The sequence below is a fragment of the Netta rufina genome (genome assembly GCF_964035555.1).
Source record: "Netta rufina genome assembly, chromosome: 5".
Lineage (NCBI taxonomy): Eukaryota > Metazoa > Chordata > Aves > Anseriformes > Anatidae > Netta > Netta rufina.
Genome location: NC_140128.1, coordinates 6,821,205 through 6,842,600, shown reverse-complemented (window position 1 = coordinate 6,842,600; position 21,396 = coordinate 6,821,205). Strand labels below are relative to the sequence as shown.

The 21,396-nt window shown below is 38.0% G+C and overlaps 1 protein-coding gene across 5 annotated transcripts in view; it reads left to right on the top strand.

Annotated features, from left to right (window-relative positions):
* The window catches only part of HIPK3 (homeodomain interacting protein kinase 3), a 66,287-nt gene extending 46,295 nt beyond the window's left edge, over positions 1 to 19,992 (top strand). For 4 of the 5 annotated variants that reach the window (XM_084287043.1, XM_084287045.1, XM_084287044.1 and 1 more), the window contains exons 4-16: positions 2,107 to 2,226; positions 4,098 to 4,184; positions 4,989 to 5,173; positions 5,942 to 6,101; positions 6,526 to 6,649; positions 9,420 to 9,541; positions 9,715 to 9,839; positions 9,940 to 10,101; positions 11,112 to 11,408; positions 12,371 to 12,511; positions 13,611 to 13,846; positions 14,116 to 14,243; positions 15,899 to 19,992. In XM_084287043.1, the coding sequence (XP_084143169.1) occupies positions 2,107 to 2,226; positions 4,098 to 4,184; positions 4,989 to 5,173; positions 5,942 to 6,101; positions 6,526 to 6,649; positions 9,420 to 9,541; positions 9,715 to 9,839; positions 9,940 to 10,101; positions 11,112 to 11,408; positions 12,371 to 12,511; positions 13,611 to 13,846; positions 14,116 to 14,243; positions 15,899 to 16,375 (2,364 nt within the window). In that variant the 3' untranslated portion in view covers positions 16,376 to 19,992. The remainder of the gene's footprint in view (positions 1 to 2,106; positions 2,227 to 4,097; positions 4,185 to 4,988; positions 5,174 to 5,941; positions 6,102 to 6,525; positions 6,650 to 9,419; positions 9,542 to 9,714; positions 9,840 to 9,939; positions 10,102 to 11,111; positions 11,409 to 12,370; positions 12,512 to 13,610; positions 13,847 to 14,115; positions 14,244 to 15,898) is intronic. The other variant, XM_084287046.1, reaches the window with a different exon arrangement.
* The last annotated feature ends 1,404 nt before the right edge of the window (positions 19,993 to 21,396 follow it).

Sequence of the window (21,396 nt, the reverse complement as noted above, 5' to 3'; positions counted from 1 at the left end):
CCTGTGCTTACAAACCAGACTTACTTTTCCAAAAATACTTCTGTTAAAATAACTGTAAGGGAATATATTGATTTTGTGTTGATTTTGGTAACATTTCATTTTTCTGTTTCCCTCATTTACACAAAGTTCAATGTTTTCTGGTTAGGAAGTGAGCTATGAGTGGAACATGGGTTGACTTTGACCAGTATTTAGAAGACATTTGTGCAGTGTATTGCTGTTAAAAATAGAGAAGGAAAGAGGAAACAACTATCAGCAGTATGATTTACTGTTTTCTTTAAGGAAAAAGTGAAGACACTTGTTTCGGAAATAATTTGAAATACTATCTTTAAAATTTCTAAGAGCTTGGCAAACCTATTTGCAGGAAGGACCTGCGGGAGAAGATCTGGACACTGAAAAGCATCAAAATACTCAATTTCCAAGAATGACCTCTGTTATTGCCCCCGTACTGCTGTAAATAGCTGTTGAAAAGGGTGCTGCTGTGGGTGAGGAAGCGGGGAGCTGTAACCCTAGTTCATGATCTTCTGATCGTGATGCCAGATACAGGCAGGTGTTGCTCTTGGCGTGGTCCTCGTGCCAGAGGATCCCGGATGGTGGAGGAGCTCTCACCCCTTCTGCACCACCAGCGATCACCTTGCTTTAGGCAGGCTTGTCATCGTGTGTAGGCAGGGCTGCAAAATTGGCTTCAGAGAAATTTGTTGGAGTGTTTTACTCAGTGTCTGCAAGCACAGCAACTGCGGGAGACCGCTTTCAAGGAAATTCCCTTCCTCACGCTGTGTGTCACCCAGTAAATGAACGGGCAAGTGCGTTATGCTGAATTCTCCCTGTCCCCCTGGTGTGTGACAACCAAGAAGCTAGGCCTTGAAAGTCAGCTCAGAGTAGTTATTTTTATTTAGATTCTGTCTAGTAACAGCTGCACTTCTTAGTGGAAAATAGCCATGTCTTCTGAGCTTTAATACTATTAAAAGAGGCCCAGGTGCTTAAATGTTAAATTTTTGAACTAATACATAGTCTTTTTCCTGCTAATTTCTTAGACCTTTTAATGGACTTAGTTTTTATTCCCCTCCTAATTTCTTAGACTTTATAATGGGCTTAAGTAACAACTGCATGACCTAGAAACATTTGTGGTCAGACTGGGTTTCTCTTTATTCCCTGATATAGAGAATTGAGGAGGATACTAAATATCGAAAGTTGGCAGTGTTGCCTTCAGTTCTTGCCTATTTTGGTCTGTTTATTTTTCAGCAGAAGCCTGGTGCATACCTTTCCTTTCTATTTCCCGTCAGTTTTCTTCCTCTCAGATGTTCCTGGCTCCCAAATCCTTTGTTTTCCGTTGAACTCATCTGCTCTCCTGGTTTTTGGTTCAGGGTATTTCAGTGCCCTGTCCTTGTGTGTTTTTTTGCTTCCCTTCTGCTATTTTCCAGCCACTACATGTTCTCCAGGGGTAGTCCCACACTGTGCAGGCACGTGGCGTGGGACTGTGCCCAATTCTCTTCCAAAATAAATGCACGACAAGCATTTCAATGGACAAAAGCGTCTGCCTATTTCAGACAAAGCCAGTCCTTTCCTATTGAACTCAACAATAAATTTCTGAGACCAAGAGGTTGGAGTGCACTCCCTTTCTATGTGAGACATTTGCTTGAAATACAGGTGTTAGATGTGTAAAAGGCAAGGATACAATGAGAACAGCACATGTGAAGGATGTCGTAGAGTTGTATAATGAGAACACGCCAAAAATCATTCAACTTCTGTAGGCAAGCAGAGCTCTTGTGCTCGTTTTCCTGTTTAGAATTAATGCATTATAGTTAGGATCTGAGCGGGCTGAGGAGGTACTGACAGCCATTCCCCCAGGCCCTTTTTTCTGTGACTGAACTTGAAAAGCTTGCTTATATAGGTCAGCGTAGAGGTTTGTTTATGTATAGCTCCCTCTAAGACAGTGAGAGAGCACTGTCAAGCATTCAGCATTAGGTTTTCCTCCTGTGTAAGATGTAATTGGTGAACTGTAGGGTCATTTTGTTATTTTTTTAATGAAATATTTTTTTTTAACTTGTGTGGATCAGATTTTGAAAACAAGAGCTAAATCATTCGCCATGTTTCTTTTTCCTTCCTCAGATTCGTTATATTTCTCAGACTCAAGGTTTGCCAGGAGAGCAGTTGTTAAGCATGGGGACGAAAACTGCAAGATTTTTCTGTAGAGAAACTGATGCACCATATTCTAGTTGGAGACTAAAGGTAATCAGTGTAACATAGCAGCAAACAGCAGAGAAACCAAAGAGGCCAAGATTTAATGCAATACCATTAGCTCCCTCCCACTTATGTGATTTTTTGTTTATCTGTCCCCACTCTGTATCCCTTCTGTTTTTTTCCTTCCCCACCCTGTTCCTGAAAACCAGCGCTCCGAATTTGTGCCCCTGTTTCTCAACTGGGGGTGCATTTTGCACAACTCCCAGGCTGCTGGAGGCTGGGAGGCAAGTGCACGCATGCCTGGTTGCAGCATGGGATTCAGAGTAAGCTTTGTATCTCATGAGGTATGAAATGGCTCTTGCTTGGGCACAGATTTCCACTTCTCTTTGCAGAATCCCTCTCTGAGGCCCAAGCCACTCTTAAATCTTGTTTGGAGCTGGTTTGGGGACCAGAAGTCCTAGGAGAAAAGACACTAAGAAACAGTTTGATTCACTTAGTTCAGATGTCATACTAAAACAGCCTTTGGCTGAAAACTACAGTAGAATGAGAGTAGACAAAAATACATGTTTTTGTGACCTGTCCATCTCGCTTCTCTTTAAGGAACATTACTGCACACTGGCCATAAACAGTTATAACTTCCTAGGCAAAGATTTTTTTTTTTTGGTAAATTAAATTGCTTCATGTTACTGTTTCACGGAATTTACAGAGGACTGGCAGAGTAATGAAGCAGTTACTGTTGACATAAGACCTCTGAAGTAACAAACAGCTGACAAGCTGAAAGCCTGCATTGCATAACTTCCCACAGCAGCTCGGTAAATCCGCAGCACGCATCGGGCTGAGTAGCTGAGGCTGGCCTCCGATGTGGAGGAATATTGCTGGGGTCAGCTCGTAAAAGGAGTCTCTGATTACACGGCTGTGATTATCCCACTTTTCTGTGTTTTTTTTTCTTTTTTTTTTTTTCTCCACACACTTGATCATTACATGGCAAAGGTACATCTGGCTTTTCTCTATCAGGGAATCCAAACGAGTCCTTTCCTCATTTTTAGGACCCGTTCACTTTCAGAAGTTAAAATTCTCCCATCAGACTAAATGATGTTTTGGGGGAAGAAAGAAATTTTGGTATGGACCACTGGTCATTACTCACAGTTTTTTTTTTTTTTCAAAGTTAATTTCAGAAACTTTTCTGTAATTTGTATGCTAAAAAGTTTTCCATGCAGTCCTAACTTATGTCCTGCAGCATGGGCTCTTAAAACCTGTCTACTGGTCTGTATTGAAAGAGAAAAAGTGTAACAGAAAGGGATATTTCATCTCATAAGTCATTGGTAACTGATGAAATTAGTTCTTTAGGATTTAACTGCGTGTTTCATACTTAAGTATTTAAAGTACTTACACTACCTGTTGTGCAAGTGAATAAAAGTATAAAAATAACAAAAGATAAAGCACATAGAAATTGAACCAAGGCTATCTGATTTTTTTTTAGTGATGTTGCTGCTGTTTGGAATTAAAGCTCTGAGTTTAAGGAAATAAATATAACAGATTTTCTGTTACTTGTACTTTATACGTGTGTGTGTGTGTATATATATAAATAATATATATATACATATATATAAGCACTCAGTAGAGTTTCATTAACCAAGTTTTTGATTAAATTTTTAGTGCTTCTTGTATGATTTACAAAAACCATCTGTTGTAATCCAGTATTGGGGTAGTTCAGGTGTGAAATTTAGTAGTTTCGTATTTTAATTTAGAAAATGAAAGTAGCAAAAAAAAAAAAAAAAAACCAACATACAAGGAAGTCAAGCACACGCTTTTTTTTTTTTCTGTTAAACAGGCTTATTAGGCCAATAAATATTTAAAATTAGCTGGAAGTGTCCTTTATTGCCAGCTTCTAAACTCAGCTTTCCTTTTCTTTTTTTGAGACTTTGGAAGAGCATGAGGCAGAGACAGGTATGAAGTCTAAAGAGGCCAGGAAGTATATTTTCAACAGTTTGGATGATATAGTGCATGTGAGTATTAAAGCCTTCTTCCTTTGCAAAAGGACTGATGAGAATGAATAATGATTTTTCAAATATTTTAGTAGTTTTGAAGAAAAAAATTTTTAGACGATCATTTCTTTTTTATCAATCCTAACCATCCTTATTTGCATATGTTGCACCGAGGAAGTGTCCAGCTGTGTCAGTCCATCTTTATAAGGATGTTCCTTTGTCACCATGTGTGTTAAGCAATGGCACTTGTTCTTGTGTATGTGTGGAACCCTTTAATTTTTATATGTAATGTGTGTTTTCTCTTTTATCACATCTGCCATTCTGGGTAAAGGAACAACTTATGGGGATGCTGCTATATCAGCAAAGTAATTTTCAGTATAAGTCGTCATTTCATTTTTGTTTGTTTTTTGTTGAAAACAAAACAGTTTCCTCGCTTTTCTTGAGCTTTATACCTCTCTGGTCAATAACAAAAGGAAATTTCTCATTCTCTTTAATATCCTGAAAAGTTAATAAAATCTTTTTTTCAAGATTGCCATTAATACATGTTTGAAATAAGTTTTGAAGATTATCGCTGTAGTTTTAAGTTAGACCGTATAAAGATCTCCATCCCAAATCTAACTTAATTTTCAGATCCCAGACTGAAATCTTTCTGTTTTGCCTTTTTGCTGGGGAGAGTACAAGGGGAATAATACATGTGGTGGAAGTAGAAAAGTTTCACTATTTCCAATTACTCATTGAATTTTAGTATTTTAAAGCAGAAAGTGGTAATGGGAGGAGGCAAACTAATATGCATGTCTTCTATCTGACTGTTGTGTTCAATGGTAGGTGAACATGGTGATGGATTTGGAAGGAAGTGACCTGTTGGCGGAGAAGGCAGATAGGAGGGAGTTTGTCAGTCTGTTGAAGAAAATGTTACTGATTGATGCTGATTTAAGAATCACTCCAGCTGAGACCCTGAACCATTCTTTTGTTACCATGAAGCACCTCCTTGATTTTCCTCATAGCAACCAGTATGTAACAAAAACTGTTCTAAATCTCTCCTGTTCATGTGTGCAATACTGTTGTTTCATCTGCTGTCAAAGAAAAAAATTCTTTAGTCATTTCTGTAACATGTCAGAAAATTCTTTCAAGTGCTTGCAATATTAGATAGATCTACTAGGTCAAAGAAACTGAATAGATATGTGTTTTTCTGAAAAGTAACACTTAAAACAACAGATTTTTAAATGCTCATTTATATGCTTAGGTTATAAAATTCCAACCCTGCAGAAATTTGGGTTTGATTCTTAGAGGTATGAAGAACCTTAGCTCCTGTCAGGTATGAGAGCTAGGGTAGGCACTTGCTCTTGAAATTAGCATCTCAGATACTTTCTTTTGTGCCTTGGTTAATATGGAATATATTAAAAAGTTCTTGCAGTCCTAGACCTAGATCTTTCCTTGTGGATTTCCTGAAGTGCAAGCATTTCATGGAAGGAAAGAGCTTTCCATCCATTTAGCCTAATATCTTCCTTGCTTGTTACCCAGTTGTTGGAAAATGATGTTAGATGCAAGGAGCAGGAAATAGCAGTTTTCTTAAAATGTATTTATTCTTAATAAATATGCATTAAAAGGGCTTGACATTCACGTAGTAATTTCTTTTTCTACTTCTGTTCATGATGCTGTTCCATGAAACTGAGAACTGTGGGCTTTGAACTTTTTTTCTTGTGCCGTGTACTTGTTTTATACATTTAAGTTGCATATAATTCTAATTAAGGCAACTTAATATTTTCTGTTTTTAATAGAGTAAAGTCCTGTTTTCACATCATGGATGTTTGCAAATGCAGATCAAATTTGTATGACTTAAGCAACCGCAATAAAACATCACTTATGAGACCAGTTGCCTCAGGCAGTGCAGCTAATCTGACTGCAAACTTCACCAAAATTGGCCCGGTAAGAAGCCAGGTAAAACATTTTTGTATTAAAAACTCAGTTAGTGGTGTTTCTCTAATTATTTTCATAACTGAAAAATGTGTATCGGATAAGTGACAAAGTGCTCTCTAATACTCTTATTCTTTTCTTAGTGTTCATTTAAAGCAACAACAGCAAAAACACCTCCCCACCCCCCAAAACAAACCCCCCAAACTTCAGAATCCAATACGTTTCAAAATCAAGTGACAAGCTGGAATTGTTGTAATAGTGAAGTAAAAAAAAGTCGTAGTAGTAAAGCACTTCTGTATTATAGTGCCCTCCCGTGGCTGAAGGCGATTGCTTCCTGTGAAACGTATTTGAAACTCCGTATTTATAGATTATTTTAGCTGTTTAGTATATTAGCCTGGGGGGTGTCGTCACAATTATAATGTTGTCTGTGTTGAATCTGTTCCCGTAGGCATTAACTGCATCTGCCCATTCAGTTTTGCACCAAGGGATACCACTGCAGGCAGGAACTGCTCAGTTTGGTTGCAGTGATGTTTTCCAGCAGGCATTGATTATATGTCCTCCGACTATTCAAGGTATGTTCAACTGTAACTGATAGTTCCTGGAATACGAGCATTGTTGTCTCTTGTTAGTTGTATTTGAGTTTTCCATGATATCCACATAAACTCTTTATTAAAACAGTTACGTCGTTATAAAGAAGTGTAAGGGTCAGAACCAGATAAACTGAGCTCTCTCTGTGCACGCACACACACACATAAAACTGAGAGATGCAATGTGGATTCTACAGCAAGCAAGAAGGGTATTCTAAAATAAAATTTGAGAAGAAGCAAGAAAGATGAGGAGAGTACAGTTGTTTTTTCTGCAATAAATTCTTAGAATTCTGTAGGGATAAGGATAAGAAAATACAAGACTTCTTGTGATAAATCTGGATTTTTGCTGTTGTTAATCGGACATGCAAGCAAATGTTTAATAAACCATGTAGAAACTCAGGGTTTCGCTTAAGGATGTGGCTGCCCCACGTAAGCAGTAATCACATTTGCTGTCCTATGGATAAGATAACCCAGGACAATTAGATACAACTGTTGCAACTTTCTGAAGGTTGAAAAACATCTAACTAAATCTTTGAGAGTTTTGATTTCATTGCGCTGCGGGGAGGAAAGGGCAGCTTGCCAGAACTCCCTTTATTAAGAGGGGTAAGATTTGATTTAAGTATACAATTTTCTATTTATTGAAATAAATAATTAGTTGAATGCTTAATTATCGGAAACATTTGGAAGACCATGAGGTGGAAATGCCAGCAGAGAAGCATTTCCCTAGTTATAGAAAATGACCAGATAAGGATATGCATCTCTGGAAAGATGCATGGTAAAGCTGGTGACCTCTTTTTTCCCCAAACAAATGCATTTGCATCATGCAAACACGGGCCATGCTGTCTGAGGAATCTTTAAAAATTTCTTAGAACACATTAAGATAAACTTTTTTGTTGTTTTTTATAAAGGACTGATCAGAGAGAAGCTGATGAAAAACAGCATTTCTTAACCTAGTGACAGTCATCTATGGAGAGGGAAAGGTGGTTGTTACTAGCTTGATTTTAGTCTTCCATCTCCAAAGATGCAATTTATCTGTCTTGGTAAAGTTGAACTTTGTTGTAGAGATCAGACCTTGAAATGATAGTTTTATTGCAAGCAGGTTTTTCTTAGAATGATTTTCAAACTTTTCCTTACTTTCTCCCTAACCTTATAGCCCAGGAAGTCTTTATCTTTGCAGGTAAAAACAGATACAACAGACTTCAATGTTATTTGTGGTGGCTGCTTCTATCTTGGATTCCAGAAACTTTTGAAAGCTTCGAGTATTCACTGTGCAGGGTGTCAGAGGCTATATCAGCTCAATGCGTAGCTTCGTACAGACTTTCTTCTGAGCTTAATACAGCTAAATCATTCCCTATATATTTGTATATGCTTTGCATGCTGGCGTATTCCATAATTAAAAAACCCTACTGTTTTGATTATATTGAGATGAATAAAGTGATTATAAAAAAGGAAACAGTATGGACAAATACTTCCTCTATGATCTATATACTCTATTCTTAGTGTGATGATAAATGTCCAAATTGAAGTTCTACTACAGCTTGGATGAAAGGAGTATATTGGCTTCATCACATAGGTGACAAGCTGAGCTGCTGGTATGGGAAAGGGATATTAATGGTACCTGGCACCACTTCAAGTTTTCTCTGTTTGGCTGCTCTATCAAGTGTCTTGAGTGCTAAGTCTTGCTACTCCTGGCAGAGTTAAGATGTTGCTGTTCTAGGTGTCTGCATTGAAAAAATTAATCAACAACATTCCAAAATTCAAAGCTTTTAACTGCACGGGGATTACTTAATGTTGTTTTATAACATGCTAGTATTCTATCAGTTGAAGATTTTTCTTTATCCTGTATTTTAAAGATCACAAAACGCATTTAATCTTTAGTTCAGTTTTGAGTAAAAACTCCAAACAGCCACAAGATGCAAAGTGGCATTAGAATGTTAAATTAGTATTCTTCTAGCCAATGTTTTCTTTAGCCACAGCTGTTTTGTTGCAAATCTGTTTAAAAGAAATCTTTCATTTTAGTTTAACAAGTTATCTTGAACTTGTTAGTTGTAGCATTGCTCTGTGTCTGAGTTTCCTGTGGCAGTAGTGAAATCTATGTAAAGCATGAGATGCATCTTTTTGCTCTTGTGATAACAGTACTGCAGCTTGCATTGTTTTGCTACAAGGAGGATTTGACGGGATTACGGACTCTACAGAAAATATCTGATAGCAGACACAGAAAACCTTATGTTGTTTCCCACAAAAGAGATGGTAACAAACAGGGCTATCATACATGTGGCTTTGCGTACTGTAAGAGCTGGGAGGAATGTTTTTTTGGAGAGCTGGAAATGGTGTGTGTGAGAAGCATAGAAGTCAGCGGTGAGAAGCTTTGGAATTTGTTTTTGCTTTTGTCTGCTTCTTTGCAAATACCTTTTATGTAACTTGTGATGAAGGGTAAGATGCTTCGCTCTGCAAAACCTTCTGCCAAAGTCATTCCCCTTTCTAGTAGTCTGTTTTCAAATAGTAACTATTGGCAGTTGTTTTTGGAAATCACGGCATCAAATATCTGTGCAGATCAGTACTGGCACAAAAATCTTTTAAGAGGTATATTGATATTTATTTGGCTTGAAAAGTCGAAGTTATGGAATTAGGTCATAAACACATCAAGACAAAATAGTAAAATGTAAAATTATCCTTTGTGTTTGCACTTTGCTCTGAAGCTACGCAAGGCTGATATGTTGCTTAAAGCTTGTGTATGTGTTTTCCTTCCTGATAGGAATTCCTACAAACCATAGTAAACCCACAAGTTTCTCCCTGAGGGTGGATAATGCAGTTCCACTGGTGACCCAGGCCCATGCAATTCAACCACTACAGATTCGAGCAGGAATCCTTTCTCAGGTGAGCTTACTTAAAAGAAATAACATTTTTATTTGAACTGTTAGCAAACATTTTTATGAAAATTGCTTTGATAATGCCCCGCAGAGTTGCTTTCTGTATTGTGTTGAACTACAATCAGCTAATATAAATTGAGTCGTTCCCTGTGTCATGAGATCTTCTCTGCTTCACAACAGACATGGTCAAATCATACCCAGCAAATACTGGTTCCTGCATGGCAGCAAGTAGCACCAGTGACAGCCCCTGCAACATCTCTAGCTTCTGATCCTGTGGCTGGCCCACAAAGGCTTGGAGACTGGGGGTAAGTCCACGTATTTTTGTGCAATACTTTATTGGCTTTGGTTTAACAGGATCTATGGATGCAATGGAAATGGTTTAAATTTTCCTTTATTTTTCCTCAGGAAGATGATTACCCAGGGCACCCATTATAATTCGGTGATGCCACAGCCTCTTTTAACACATCAGATAACCTTGTCTGCCCCTCAGCCAATTAGTGTGGGCATTGCACATGTCGTCTGGCCTCAGCCTGCAGCTACCAAGAGAAATAAACTGTGTCAGAACAGGTTGGTCGAATATTTCTAACGTTCAAAGAAAGTATATCTGAAACTGCTGTTCAGGGTGCAGGGGAATGTCTGTGAAAGTGGCATGTTGCGGGGGGAGAAGTGCCTTTTGGGAAAATGTGTTCTTTCTGCCCTTATTATTCAGTATTTGTGGTAATACAGACTAGATGGGGAAAAAACGCAGTAGCAAGAGATTCATTCTAGTTCCTGTTGGTAAATCTGAGCCTGTCATGAGAGTGAGGTTGTCTTTATTGCCTTTGGGAAGGTGTAAGAAACTACTGAGGTAGCTCTAATGAGATATTCCTAAGCTTATATGCATGAGGAAATATCAGGCTTAGAGAACAAAAGAGAAAGAGGTCCTATAAAGGTCGCAGTATGCCTTACAACCATCTTAAGAGCAGTCTTTCTTTTGTTGGTAGGAAAACAAACAAACAAAAAAACCTTCAGCTCCTTGCTGAACAACTTAAAGTCTCACTGCCATACCAAGAATTTGCAAAGGTATGGGGCATTTAATAACAACAACAAAAAAAAACATTTGTTATAAAACATGATTACAGCAGACTTGTGATAGGGAAGGATTTCATCCAGAGGCTATCAGCTTTTGTTTTCAGTGAGATTTCAGTGGAGAATCTTTTCCAGAAATCTGGCCAGCTTTTTGGTTTTGTTTTTTTTTTATCCAAGTGGGACTTTTTAACTTTTTTCCTTTGTAAAAATAATGGGGTTTCAATATATTGTATTTAATTTTCTTGCAAGATTCAGTCTTAGATCTTATTCTGGATGCTGTGATTAGCTTCTTACTAGCATGTTCCTAAATTTTCATTAATGTCTAAAATCATAAATGCCAAATATTTATCACTATTTACCATTTCATATTTTTCTTTTTATTAATTTAGAAAAGTGGTATTTTAGCCTTTTTTTTTTTTTTTTTTTTTTTTTTTTTTTTTTTGAAAGAACAGTTTTAAGATCTGTTGGCAAAGATTCACAAAATACGAATTGTTGTGTTTTTTTCACAGGAGCAATGCGCTACAAAATACCAATATCCAAAATTCAGCCTTTATATCTCCAAAGATAATTAACCTGAAGGCTGTGAAGAGAATAAGCTGTGTAGAAGCACAGGACAATCATAACTCAGAAGGACAGGAAAGTAACTGTTGCGAAGCGTCGGTCAGGCTGGACCCTGATTCATCTCTTTCAAACAAACAGCGCCAGGCTATCTTCATCGCAGGTTCCCCCAGCCCAGCAGTCAGTGTGATCACCATCAGCAGTGACACTGATGAAGACGACTTAGGAAGAACACATTCACTGAGAGAGTAAGAATTGATGCTTATATTTACTGGGTTCTACTTAAATATAGCTGCCTTAACACAGCTGCTGTACTTAACGAATCTGATCTTTTTTTTTTTTAAGACAATGAACTGCTGATCAGATTTCACTACAACATTAATTCCGCAGTAGTATGCTATTTAAAAGTGAAAAATAATTAATTCTTCATTAATCTAGTAAAGTTGGGCATTGTCAAAGGAAACAGTTCACTCTTCTTTTGTAGCAGACCTGTTCAGAGTAGAATACTTCTAAATTCAGCATACTTTTTTTCCTTAATACTGTCATGCCTTATTTCTGTGTTGAAGATTAATCTTCTGGCTTTGTATAATCAACGTGTTCTAGCAGCAGCATCTAGTAGATAACATTATATGTATGTGAGTAAAAAAAAAAAAAAAAAAAAAAAAAAGGCAGTGTGAAGAGATGTGCACTTGGGTACAAACACAGATGCTGAGCGTGGTCTCACAAAGGATTTTTTTTCACAAAGCTATCACAGAGCCGTATTGTTTTAAATAAAGGCTGAATAGTCTAATGTGTGAATTTATTTTCACTTGTTACCAATTCTGAACTGGAGGAACCTTCGTTTTAAATCTCAACTTTGTCTGTTGTTTTAAGTCTCTGAACTTTATTTGTAGTAAGAACTGTATCTACTTTCTTAGTAACGATTCACTAATAAAATTCCTTAGTAGGTTTCCAGCAATGCATGTTTTGTCTAGAATTTCCAAAAGAACTCTGAAACGGTTTAAAATCTGTTTTGGAATTTTTTCGTTAAAAAAAAAAAAAGGCAAAACCAAAACAAAACCAGAAGGAATTAGGTATTTGTTTACATTATTTAGGGGGCTTTTTCTAGTATCTGACCTCTTTTTATTCCGTAACTATTTCGAAGTCAGTGGTGTACAGAAAGAACGAATGAGAGATTGCATGTTTGCTCACTTGCTTTTCTGTGTGGTAGGTGTAAAGGTAGCCTTGACTGCGAAGCCTGCCAGAACACTCTGAATATTGACCGTGTATGTTCTCTAAGCAGTCCTGATAGCACTCTGAGTACTAGCTCCTCAGGACAGTCCAGTCCATCCCCTTGCAAGAGATCCAACAGGTAAAAAGTTATGCTGTTTTCAGCAAAAAGAAAGAACCTGGTAGACTCAGTTTATTGAAAAACAAAAAGCAAAGGTTTTGTTATGTTGCCCTCTGGTGAGGCTAAATTACATGGTTACATATTGCTTTATTGGCTTACAGTTGCACAGTACAGACTCTTCCTTATCCTTTTTAACAGACCTTTCTTGCCTCACTGGCAGCTTTCAGAATACTGGAAGAATGCTGGTTCCTCAGAAAACTCAAACGTGTGAGAATGAGAATCTTGTCAGTTTGCAAAATTAACTAAGCCGAAGTCGGATGTGACAGATCTGAAGTTACCAGCATCTTTAATTTTTGCAGTCTCTTCTTCTCCCATTGTGTATCTTGTATTGCAATCTTTAATTATGCTGTCCTTTTTCTTTTACCAAACATAAGCTTCAGTTATGTGAACGTATAATATATATATATACACATATGAAGTTATGCACATGTGGTGTTTCCAGAGGAGCTTCAAAGAGACCTACTTTTTCAGTAGGTAAGGTCCAGTTAAGCTCCTAGCGATGGATTTGTAGATGACAGAGACCTACCTGCTATTATGCAGGAGGTTTCCCAAACTTTCATTATCAATAATGAACCTATTAGCCCCAAGAGAAGGCTTGCTGCAAACTCCAGGTTGCAGCTGATATTGAAAGGAAATGATTTCACTGTGTTTTTTCAGTGTATTCTCTTTTGCTAGTGTAGTAAGCATACAGAGACCATAATTTCATTTCTTCTGGAATAAAATGTCTTCAACCTTTTACTTGGACTGAAAATCTAAATTTCAGGTGGATTATAAGTGCAAACTTATTTAAAAGAATAACCAAAAAAGTAGGTGAAAGTTACACATCTAAGTTTTTATGTAGAAGTGATTTCTATCCTTTCCCTGGCTTTTAATTTGTGAATAGGGTGAGTTTTGAACATCAACTGCCCTCTTGAGTGCCTGTGCTTGCATAAGTAAAATGTAACATTTTATCCACTTTTGAGTTGTTTTACTTCCTTAAATTTTATGTGGCATTTTAACAAAATGTGTCTGCATTATGAAAATATATTTGGTTTCATGTCATACGTTTATTTTTTGGTAGTATGTCAGATGACGAACAGGAAAGTGGATGTGATACAGTAGATGGCTCCCCGACTTCAGACTCTTCAGGACACGACAGCCCGTTTGTGGAAGACGGCTTTGTAACTAACACCAATAAAAATAAGGAAGCAAGAGCATCAGTTAATCCTGAAACCAAATCAACTGTTTGCACAGTAGTGGTACCATCAATGAGTCTTGAAAACAGATTACATCTTGATGAACAGATGGTGAACGCAGGTAAGTTAGTTGAGGTGGTGTTTCCTTTCTGTACCAGTAGATAAAAGTAGCAATTTGAATAATTTATTCAATAGCGCTATACACATGTGGATTTTGAGTTACTCATGTATCTTAACCTGTAATAAACACTTCCAAATAGTGGAGTTTTAAGGTTTCGATGAGTGTATTATTTCCCCCTGTATGCTGAAGCAGATCAAATTTTGTCTTTGAATTGCTGGAAGAGAATAAAGGCAACAAAAGCATAACAGTGTTCATTTATATCTTGGAAGACGCTACGTGCCAGCCACTGAAAAAGGGTCGGTCTGTCCTGGGAAGAATAAACCAGTCTTCTGCTGTGGGAAGCCGTCAGCAAAAACTGGCATCGGCGTTCAATCAGCAACATATAAACTTCAGTCAGGTATTTGTACTTGCTTATATCAAAGAAGTGTTTTTTTCTGTCTTGAGGTTCCAAACATGCTGCATGCTTACAGTTTCAATCGGTGTAAATGGCAACTGCCGTTTTTAAGAGCACCATTGCAGTTCAGAGATGTTCAAACCTTGACACGGATTTCAACTTTTGGGGCAAGTCATGAGTATCTTTGGTCATTTTCTTAAAGAAGCTGACTTTATTTTGAAAACTGATAGAAAAATCACACAGAAAATAAGCAACACATACAACTACAAGCACAAGACAAAGCGAAAAGCGTTAGTGTGTTTTTTTTTGTTTTTTTTTTTCCTATATCCAAATGCTAAAATGCTTACAGTGTACAGTTAGAAACTGGAGCTGTCTTTGTCGTGTTTTGTTAGTAGCGTGCATGAAAATACTTGTAGTTTGAGTATCCAGAGACTGAGCTTAACAAACTCAACTCTTCCTTACCCTTGCATCCAGGTAGCAAAGCTAGGGGGAGGAAGCTGGGATTTTAGTTAAGTCCAATGTTGGAAGATACCCAAGGCTGATTTAAAAGCTGCTTTTATCATTACCCAGCAATGTAGTAAATGTGTCTACTGTGGCTGAGAACTGAAGTTGACACACAGCGTTAAGTTTAAGCCCCTTTTTAATGAATTAATTTTGAGCTGTAGCTGCACTGAGCTTTTGGTTAGATATCTGGAGGTGCATTTAATAGAAGAACAGTACCTGTTTGTGCAAGTCTTAAAGAGGAAACCTGTTTGTGTAAGCCTTAAATAGGGGATATTAACTTGTAAGTCAAATATTAAATGCAAGTATGCTATATGTAGATAAGAGGATTTACCGATAAAGGCTTGAATAGTTGAGACTGTAAGAAACATTTGGGTGGGTGACACAATCTCCCCTTCTGCATAATCATGCAGGATTGATTTAATTAATTCTAAGTAAACCTTAATGTGATCAGCATAGTATTAATTTTTAATCTCTCAGTGGCTGCAGCTCCTCAGGCTCCTAGCAGGAAGTGTAGGATGTTATTTTCATGACAAAAATTTATGCTGAGCCTTCCTTCTTTGGTGGATGCCCTGTGTAGCTTCAGATCTGCGTCACTTAATGAGAGTATCTGATTTTTAGTCTTTGTCTTTGTAACTGTAAATGATTGCCACGCCTTCCTGTGATCATAGCCCTAGACTTCTGTTTGCCTAGTTGTCTCAGATATTTTCAATCCGTTTATTATTTTTTCTGCTCTCCTCTAAAATTTCTCTCCTATTTGTCCTCTTTGTGCCTCATTATGGTGCCCAAACTGAGTGCAGCACTTCCAATTGATGCCAAGCCAGTGCTGAGTAGACTGGAATAAGCACCTTGCTCATGTGATACATGGTATTTCTGTTAAAACAGCCCAGCATGGCATATTATCTTTTTCTTTTTTTTTTTTTTGCAAGAGCATTAAAACAACTTGTGTTCTGTTTATCATCTCTTATTGTCAGATTTCCTGTCTGTGCTACTATCTAAATAGCTAATATATTTTTTGTTGAAGCATTTAATTATTCCCGTCTCTATATCCCTCTTGATTTTAAGTTGATTAGTTTTAGTGCATTATTCCATTTTTCAAACCGTCTTTATACTCTAAAAAAAAATATTAAGCCTTGTCTGTTTCTGTGTACGGACAGGTTCAGCACTTTGGCTCTGGGCCGCAGGAGTGGAACGGGAACTACGCTCAGCGCAGACAGCAGGCCTACATCCCAGCGAGCGTGGCCAGTCACGCCTTCTCCCTTCCCCAAGGAAGTCCAAATCCCACTGCCGTGCACGCGCATCTCTCTGGAAGCACCCACCTCGGAGGACAGCCCGCTATTCTTCCCTACCCATCCTCGGCACCCCTGAGTACTGCTGCGCCTGTCGCCCACCTCCTTGCCTCACCGTGTACCTCAAGACCCTTACTGCAGCATCCAACGTACAATCTATCTCACCCCAGTGGTATAGTTCACCAAGTTCCAGTTGGCATAAACCCCCGCCTCTTACCTTCCCCAACCATTCATCAGACTCAGTACAAACCAATTTTTCCACCACATTCGTACATTGCAGCATCACCTGCTTACACAGGATTTCCACTGAGTCCGACAAAACTCAGCCAGTATCCATTTATGTGAGAACTCAAATAAAGTATATTGAGGAAGCTCAATGACACAGAAGTTTGATTTAAGAAGAAACATGGTATTTATTAAATATTAGCCATGGCACAACAGGAAAATTATTTTTTTGAATCATGTAGACTTGGGTGCAATTTAAACAACTCTGAGCTTTAAAAAAAAAAAAAAAACAACTCACTTTTAACGTGTTTTGCACATTTGGTATAACTTGTCTTTGGTCATGTTATCTTCTTATATAGTAACTTTAGACAGGTGACTTATGGGAGCAGAAATCTGTTTTTGCTCCTGCTATTTTTTATAAAATTGCCTTCTAACTAGTGCAAGACACGTCTACATTTGGGAAGCCATTCAGTGTACAGAATTAGAGCAACAGATGCACATATGTCAGCAGTACAGTGTAGAAGTAACTTGTTTGTGTTACGTATCTTGGTGTTTAAATGTTGAGTCACTTACCTAAAAGTTGAGCTGTTGTTCTTCACATTGCATGTGTCTTTTGCATGGGCAAAAAAAAAAAAAAGCCTAAACATTGCTCTTAAATGTTGTTGTCCTAATAATCTCAGCTGCATTGTAAACCGTTCCCACACATAGTGCCTTAAATATTTGAGGTTGTTAATGTTATTACTTATATATCAATGTTGAGGACTGCAGCACTTAAAAATTCAGATCTGCTGATTTTTTGGTAGCGTATTGCTCATTTTGGGTTTTGTGTGGTATGATTTTAGTATTGGGTGTTTTTTCCTTACGAGAAGGCGGCATGTTTTGCTGTAGCTGAACTTTGCTGTCTTTTTTCCCAGAATGATCTAGCTTCGAGGAAAGACTTTAGTAGTGCTTAAGGAAAGTTGATTCAGTAGCTCTTGAGTAGTGACACACAACACAGTATTTCATACTGTTAAATGGAACTGCAATACAATCTAAGTAGTTTATTTTAAAAGTGTTTGTCTAATTGGATATAATAAAATGTTTAGAGGTGCAGTAGGCATGACTGACTAGATAATGAAAGAAAAAGCAAAGTGCTCATTGATCCATGATGTGGTTTCATCTTAGCTTGAGCAAACCATGCAGTATTTAATAACTAGTAGCAGAATATTTACTATTGAAGCTTGAAAAGATGTGAGTTCTTTGTGTGCAATCTTTCATTTATGCATGGGAGAGATTTTAGTCTTTTTACATGATAGTATTTGTTTTAGCCTGTTGGGGGTGTTTGCTTATTTAATACATTCCGTCAGGGACGTAAATGACATGCTTTTTGCATTCTTTTTATTTTCCTTAGGAGGTGTGTCTTTTTGTTTTTCGTTTTGTTCAAATGAAGTTGCTTTTGCAGCACCAAAGACTTAATCATCCATTTCCTATAAAAGGTAGCTACTTTTTTCATAGACCTCAAGTATACTGTAGTGTAGAGATGGGATTTAAAGAAGGTATGAAACTGAGGCTGTGTTTTAGCTTATGGGCAAGTAATAAATTGTATCATTTATCTTGAATGTATCATAGATAAGCTGCTATATAATGATTGCCACTTCAGATAGCTGTGAACTTAGGTGATTAACTAGTTCTTTCTTAGCCTTCTGATTTCTGTACAAGTCTAATTACATGAAATAGAAGCCGGGTTTTGGGTTGTTCTTTTTTTTTTTTTTTTTTTTTTAACTTTTGTTTTCATGTTTGAAGTGTCGTAACTACTATACTGTAAATGATGAAAGATGATTGCATATGTTTTTTTTTGGGGTGTGTTATTTGCATCAGTATTTTATCTCCATTAACTTTGAGCTTATCACTGCATATAAATGGATGTATTGATGTAACTTAATTTTTTTTTTTATGTTTTCATATTGGCATTGTGTAGACACTTAAGCAGCTGCATCTTGCAGGCTTGACTTAACTTTTTTTTAAAACAAAATCTGGAATACAATCTTTGCAATGTTGACTGGAATAAGAGTGCAAAGCATTTGAGTTTTAACTCTGTCAATAAGCTAATAACTGGTAAACTTTTTCTTTACTCCACTAACACAAGCAGTGTTTTATTTAATGAATGTCTGAATGAAATAAATGTGCCTACATTTGATTTATTTTTTAAGTAATAACTAAAATACAACAGTATTAGATCATAAAACAAACAAAAATACCAGCAGTACATTTTTAATCACACTGAAAATTAAGAAACCTAACTTTTCCCAAAAGTTTCAGTGTTTTTAGTAATCAGCTCTATGCATTTTGTACAAGTATAAATGTGTATATAAAGTATGCATTAGGAACTAGGAGTATCCTGATTAATCTGAAATCTTATCAACACATAGATAAAGCCTAAATATATGGAGTCAAGAAAATGCTCAAATTGGATATCCACCTTGCCACTTCAAACCTGTACTATATGGTCCAGCAGATTGTTTTCTGTTAACTCCCTCGTGGTGGGAATTGATGCTTTTCTGGTGCTTACTCCATTGCAGGCAATGGACACACCACAAATCACCAATGCAAATGGAGTAGATGAATTTTGTATTGTGATAACAAAAAAAAAAAAAAAACCTGCATTTTTTTTTTCCGGGGCCATGGGGATTTTCAGTGGTCTAATGTATTTACTGTACTTTCTTTTTACTGTGCTTAAGGTTTTAAGCGACTGTGCTTGTTAAATTGACACAATTATCTGTATATCACAACAGTAGCCTGCCGTATGCAGGAAGAAGTTGCTGTAAATGTGCCCCACGTTAGATCTGCTGCTCTTTCTACGTATTGTAAGTTTAGGAATGTCTGCATTTCAGTGGACGACAGATTTGGGATTCTGCCACAGCTTAAATTCAACGTAACGGATGGCTTTTCCCCAATCCTGCAATACATTCTGAGAGAACGGACTCTTGTAAGTCCAAGTGTCCAGGGCCCAACTGCAGAAAAAAAGCATTCAGGCAGAAGGCCTGTTCTGTGGGAGGAAAACATAAAAACAAACAAAAAACACAAAGTCATCCTCTGAGAAGCATTTATACCTGTTACTGTTTTAATGCCTTTTTTAAATAAAACACTGCATGACTACAGAATTGCATATCTGCATAATTAATTTGCAAGATTTTATATGAATTTCTTGTGTTCAGTTTTTAACTTCAGGGTGTTTTATTGGTCAAATATGCTACTGTATTAACTTTTTTTTTTTGGTTTTAGTTTTTAAATTTTCTGTTTTTACTGCTAATTAACTTGGTTTGTGTTAAGTAAAAGTTAAATCACACTGCAAGCTGTAGGAAGACTTGTTCTAGAATTACCCAGTGATAGAGACTTGATTACTAAGTTTGAACTGTTACTGTTTAACAACTTGTAGACTTGTGGCTTTTTTTCTTTTCTTTTTTTATTTGTATTTTTGCTTTGGATTTCTATGCTACACTAGTTCGCCATGTAGCAATTGCACTGTGCAATATTACAATATGAGGACTGGGAAAATTTTTTATGGATGTAATGTCTCTTACAGTTTGCGATAGTATTTCTTTCTAGTTCTCAGTGATTTAAATGTGACCAAGCCTTCTGTACTTTGTCACAAAAAGCGGGTTTTCCAGGTGACTATTTTGGTGAGTGTCAAAATAAGAATTTATGGTGTATTACTGTCGAGATTCACTTTGAATTAAAATATATATTGCAGCAGATGATCTTTGGTGGCTTTCTTTGTTGTTGTGTTAGATCCAGACTGGGTTAAGGTAAAGGCAAGGAAAAAAATCACGTGAATGGTTCCAACTCTTAAACTATGGTGTAGTCATTTGACTAAGCTTCTCTTTGGTTCGAGATTTTAAATTTTAGCAACGTGCAGGGCATGCTTAGCAGGGTCTCAGCAATCTGCCTTTAGTGTAGCCAAACCAAAAGGTACGTTTTTCTATGTGCCCTGCTCGTGCAACCCGAGGAGGTCTTTATCTGGCCCAGGCTCCAGCACTCAGTGCACAGGACAAATTTGTACTGCAGTTGTGATAGCATTCATTCAGGGAAAAGCCTTCGGGCTCAATGGAGTTGTCACATGCTGCAGAACTGTAGTGGGACAAGCTGGCTGGGGATCACGCTTTGTTTTATCAATGAATCAGCTTTGGTTTTCAGCTGGAGAGATGGTCCTGCCCTGGGAAGCAACAGAGAAGCTGCTGTTCCTTATCACTCACAAAGCCCTACAGTGCTGACGATGAGGGCAGATTCGCATTAATGTGAGTAACTTACACATACAGCAATGGATTAAAAAATGTGGTTATCATGTATACAGGGCAGCCTGTATACAAGTCAACAGATCCCAACACCAGGTGTGGATGCACGGATACCCCTCTGAGGGCTTGAAATTACCTTTCTGACCCATGAAGGTAAATGGAATCAGGTAAGGTAGGTCTAGGGAGTGGGTAAGTGCAGTTTCTTGTTAAAACTTGAGTGAATTTTTGTGGGTTGTAAGGGTAATTCACCATGTGTGGTGGTTTTACTTTCACTGTATGGGCTGCTGCAGGGAAAGTTAACATTCCAGCCAGACCCAGTACACCATGCTGCGAAATACGTGTCTTTAAAAGGACTTAAACTAAAAATGTTAGGGAAAAAAAAGTGTTAATATGTTTATATGCAGAGTGTATAATGGAGGAGAGTGACTGTGGTGAGGAGGAGAGTGACTGTGAGTGAGCTAGACCCAGAAACAAACGCTGTCAGAGTTAATTTATTGTTGGGTCTGTGTCTATAAAGCTTCTTATGCCAAAAGCTGGTAGGTGAAGGTAGTGAGAGGGGTTTTAGAGGGGAAGTCTCCACACAGGCAGGGCGCGGTGCCGCCAGAGGGCCCTGCGCTACCGGCGTTGCCCCTCACCGGAGCGCCGTGGCTGTGGCAGCCGCGTCCCTGCCATCTTCCCTTTGTGGCAGCCGCTCGCCGCTAATTGTGCCCGGAGCCAATTAGCGCTGCGAGGCAGCACCGCCCGAAGCGGCACCGGGGGGCCCTGAGGCGCCCACCGAGGGTTGGGTCCCGGCGGCAGCGCCGCCCCCGCCCTTCGCTCCCCGCCTCCCCTCGCCCTGAGGGCTGGCGGCGCGGGGAGCGCTTTGTGCCG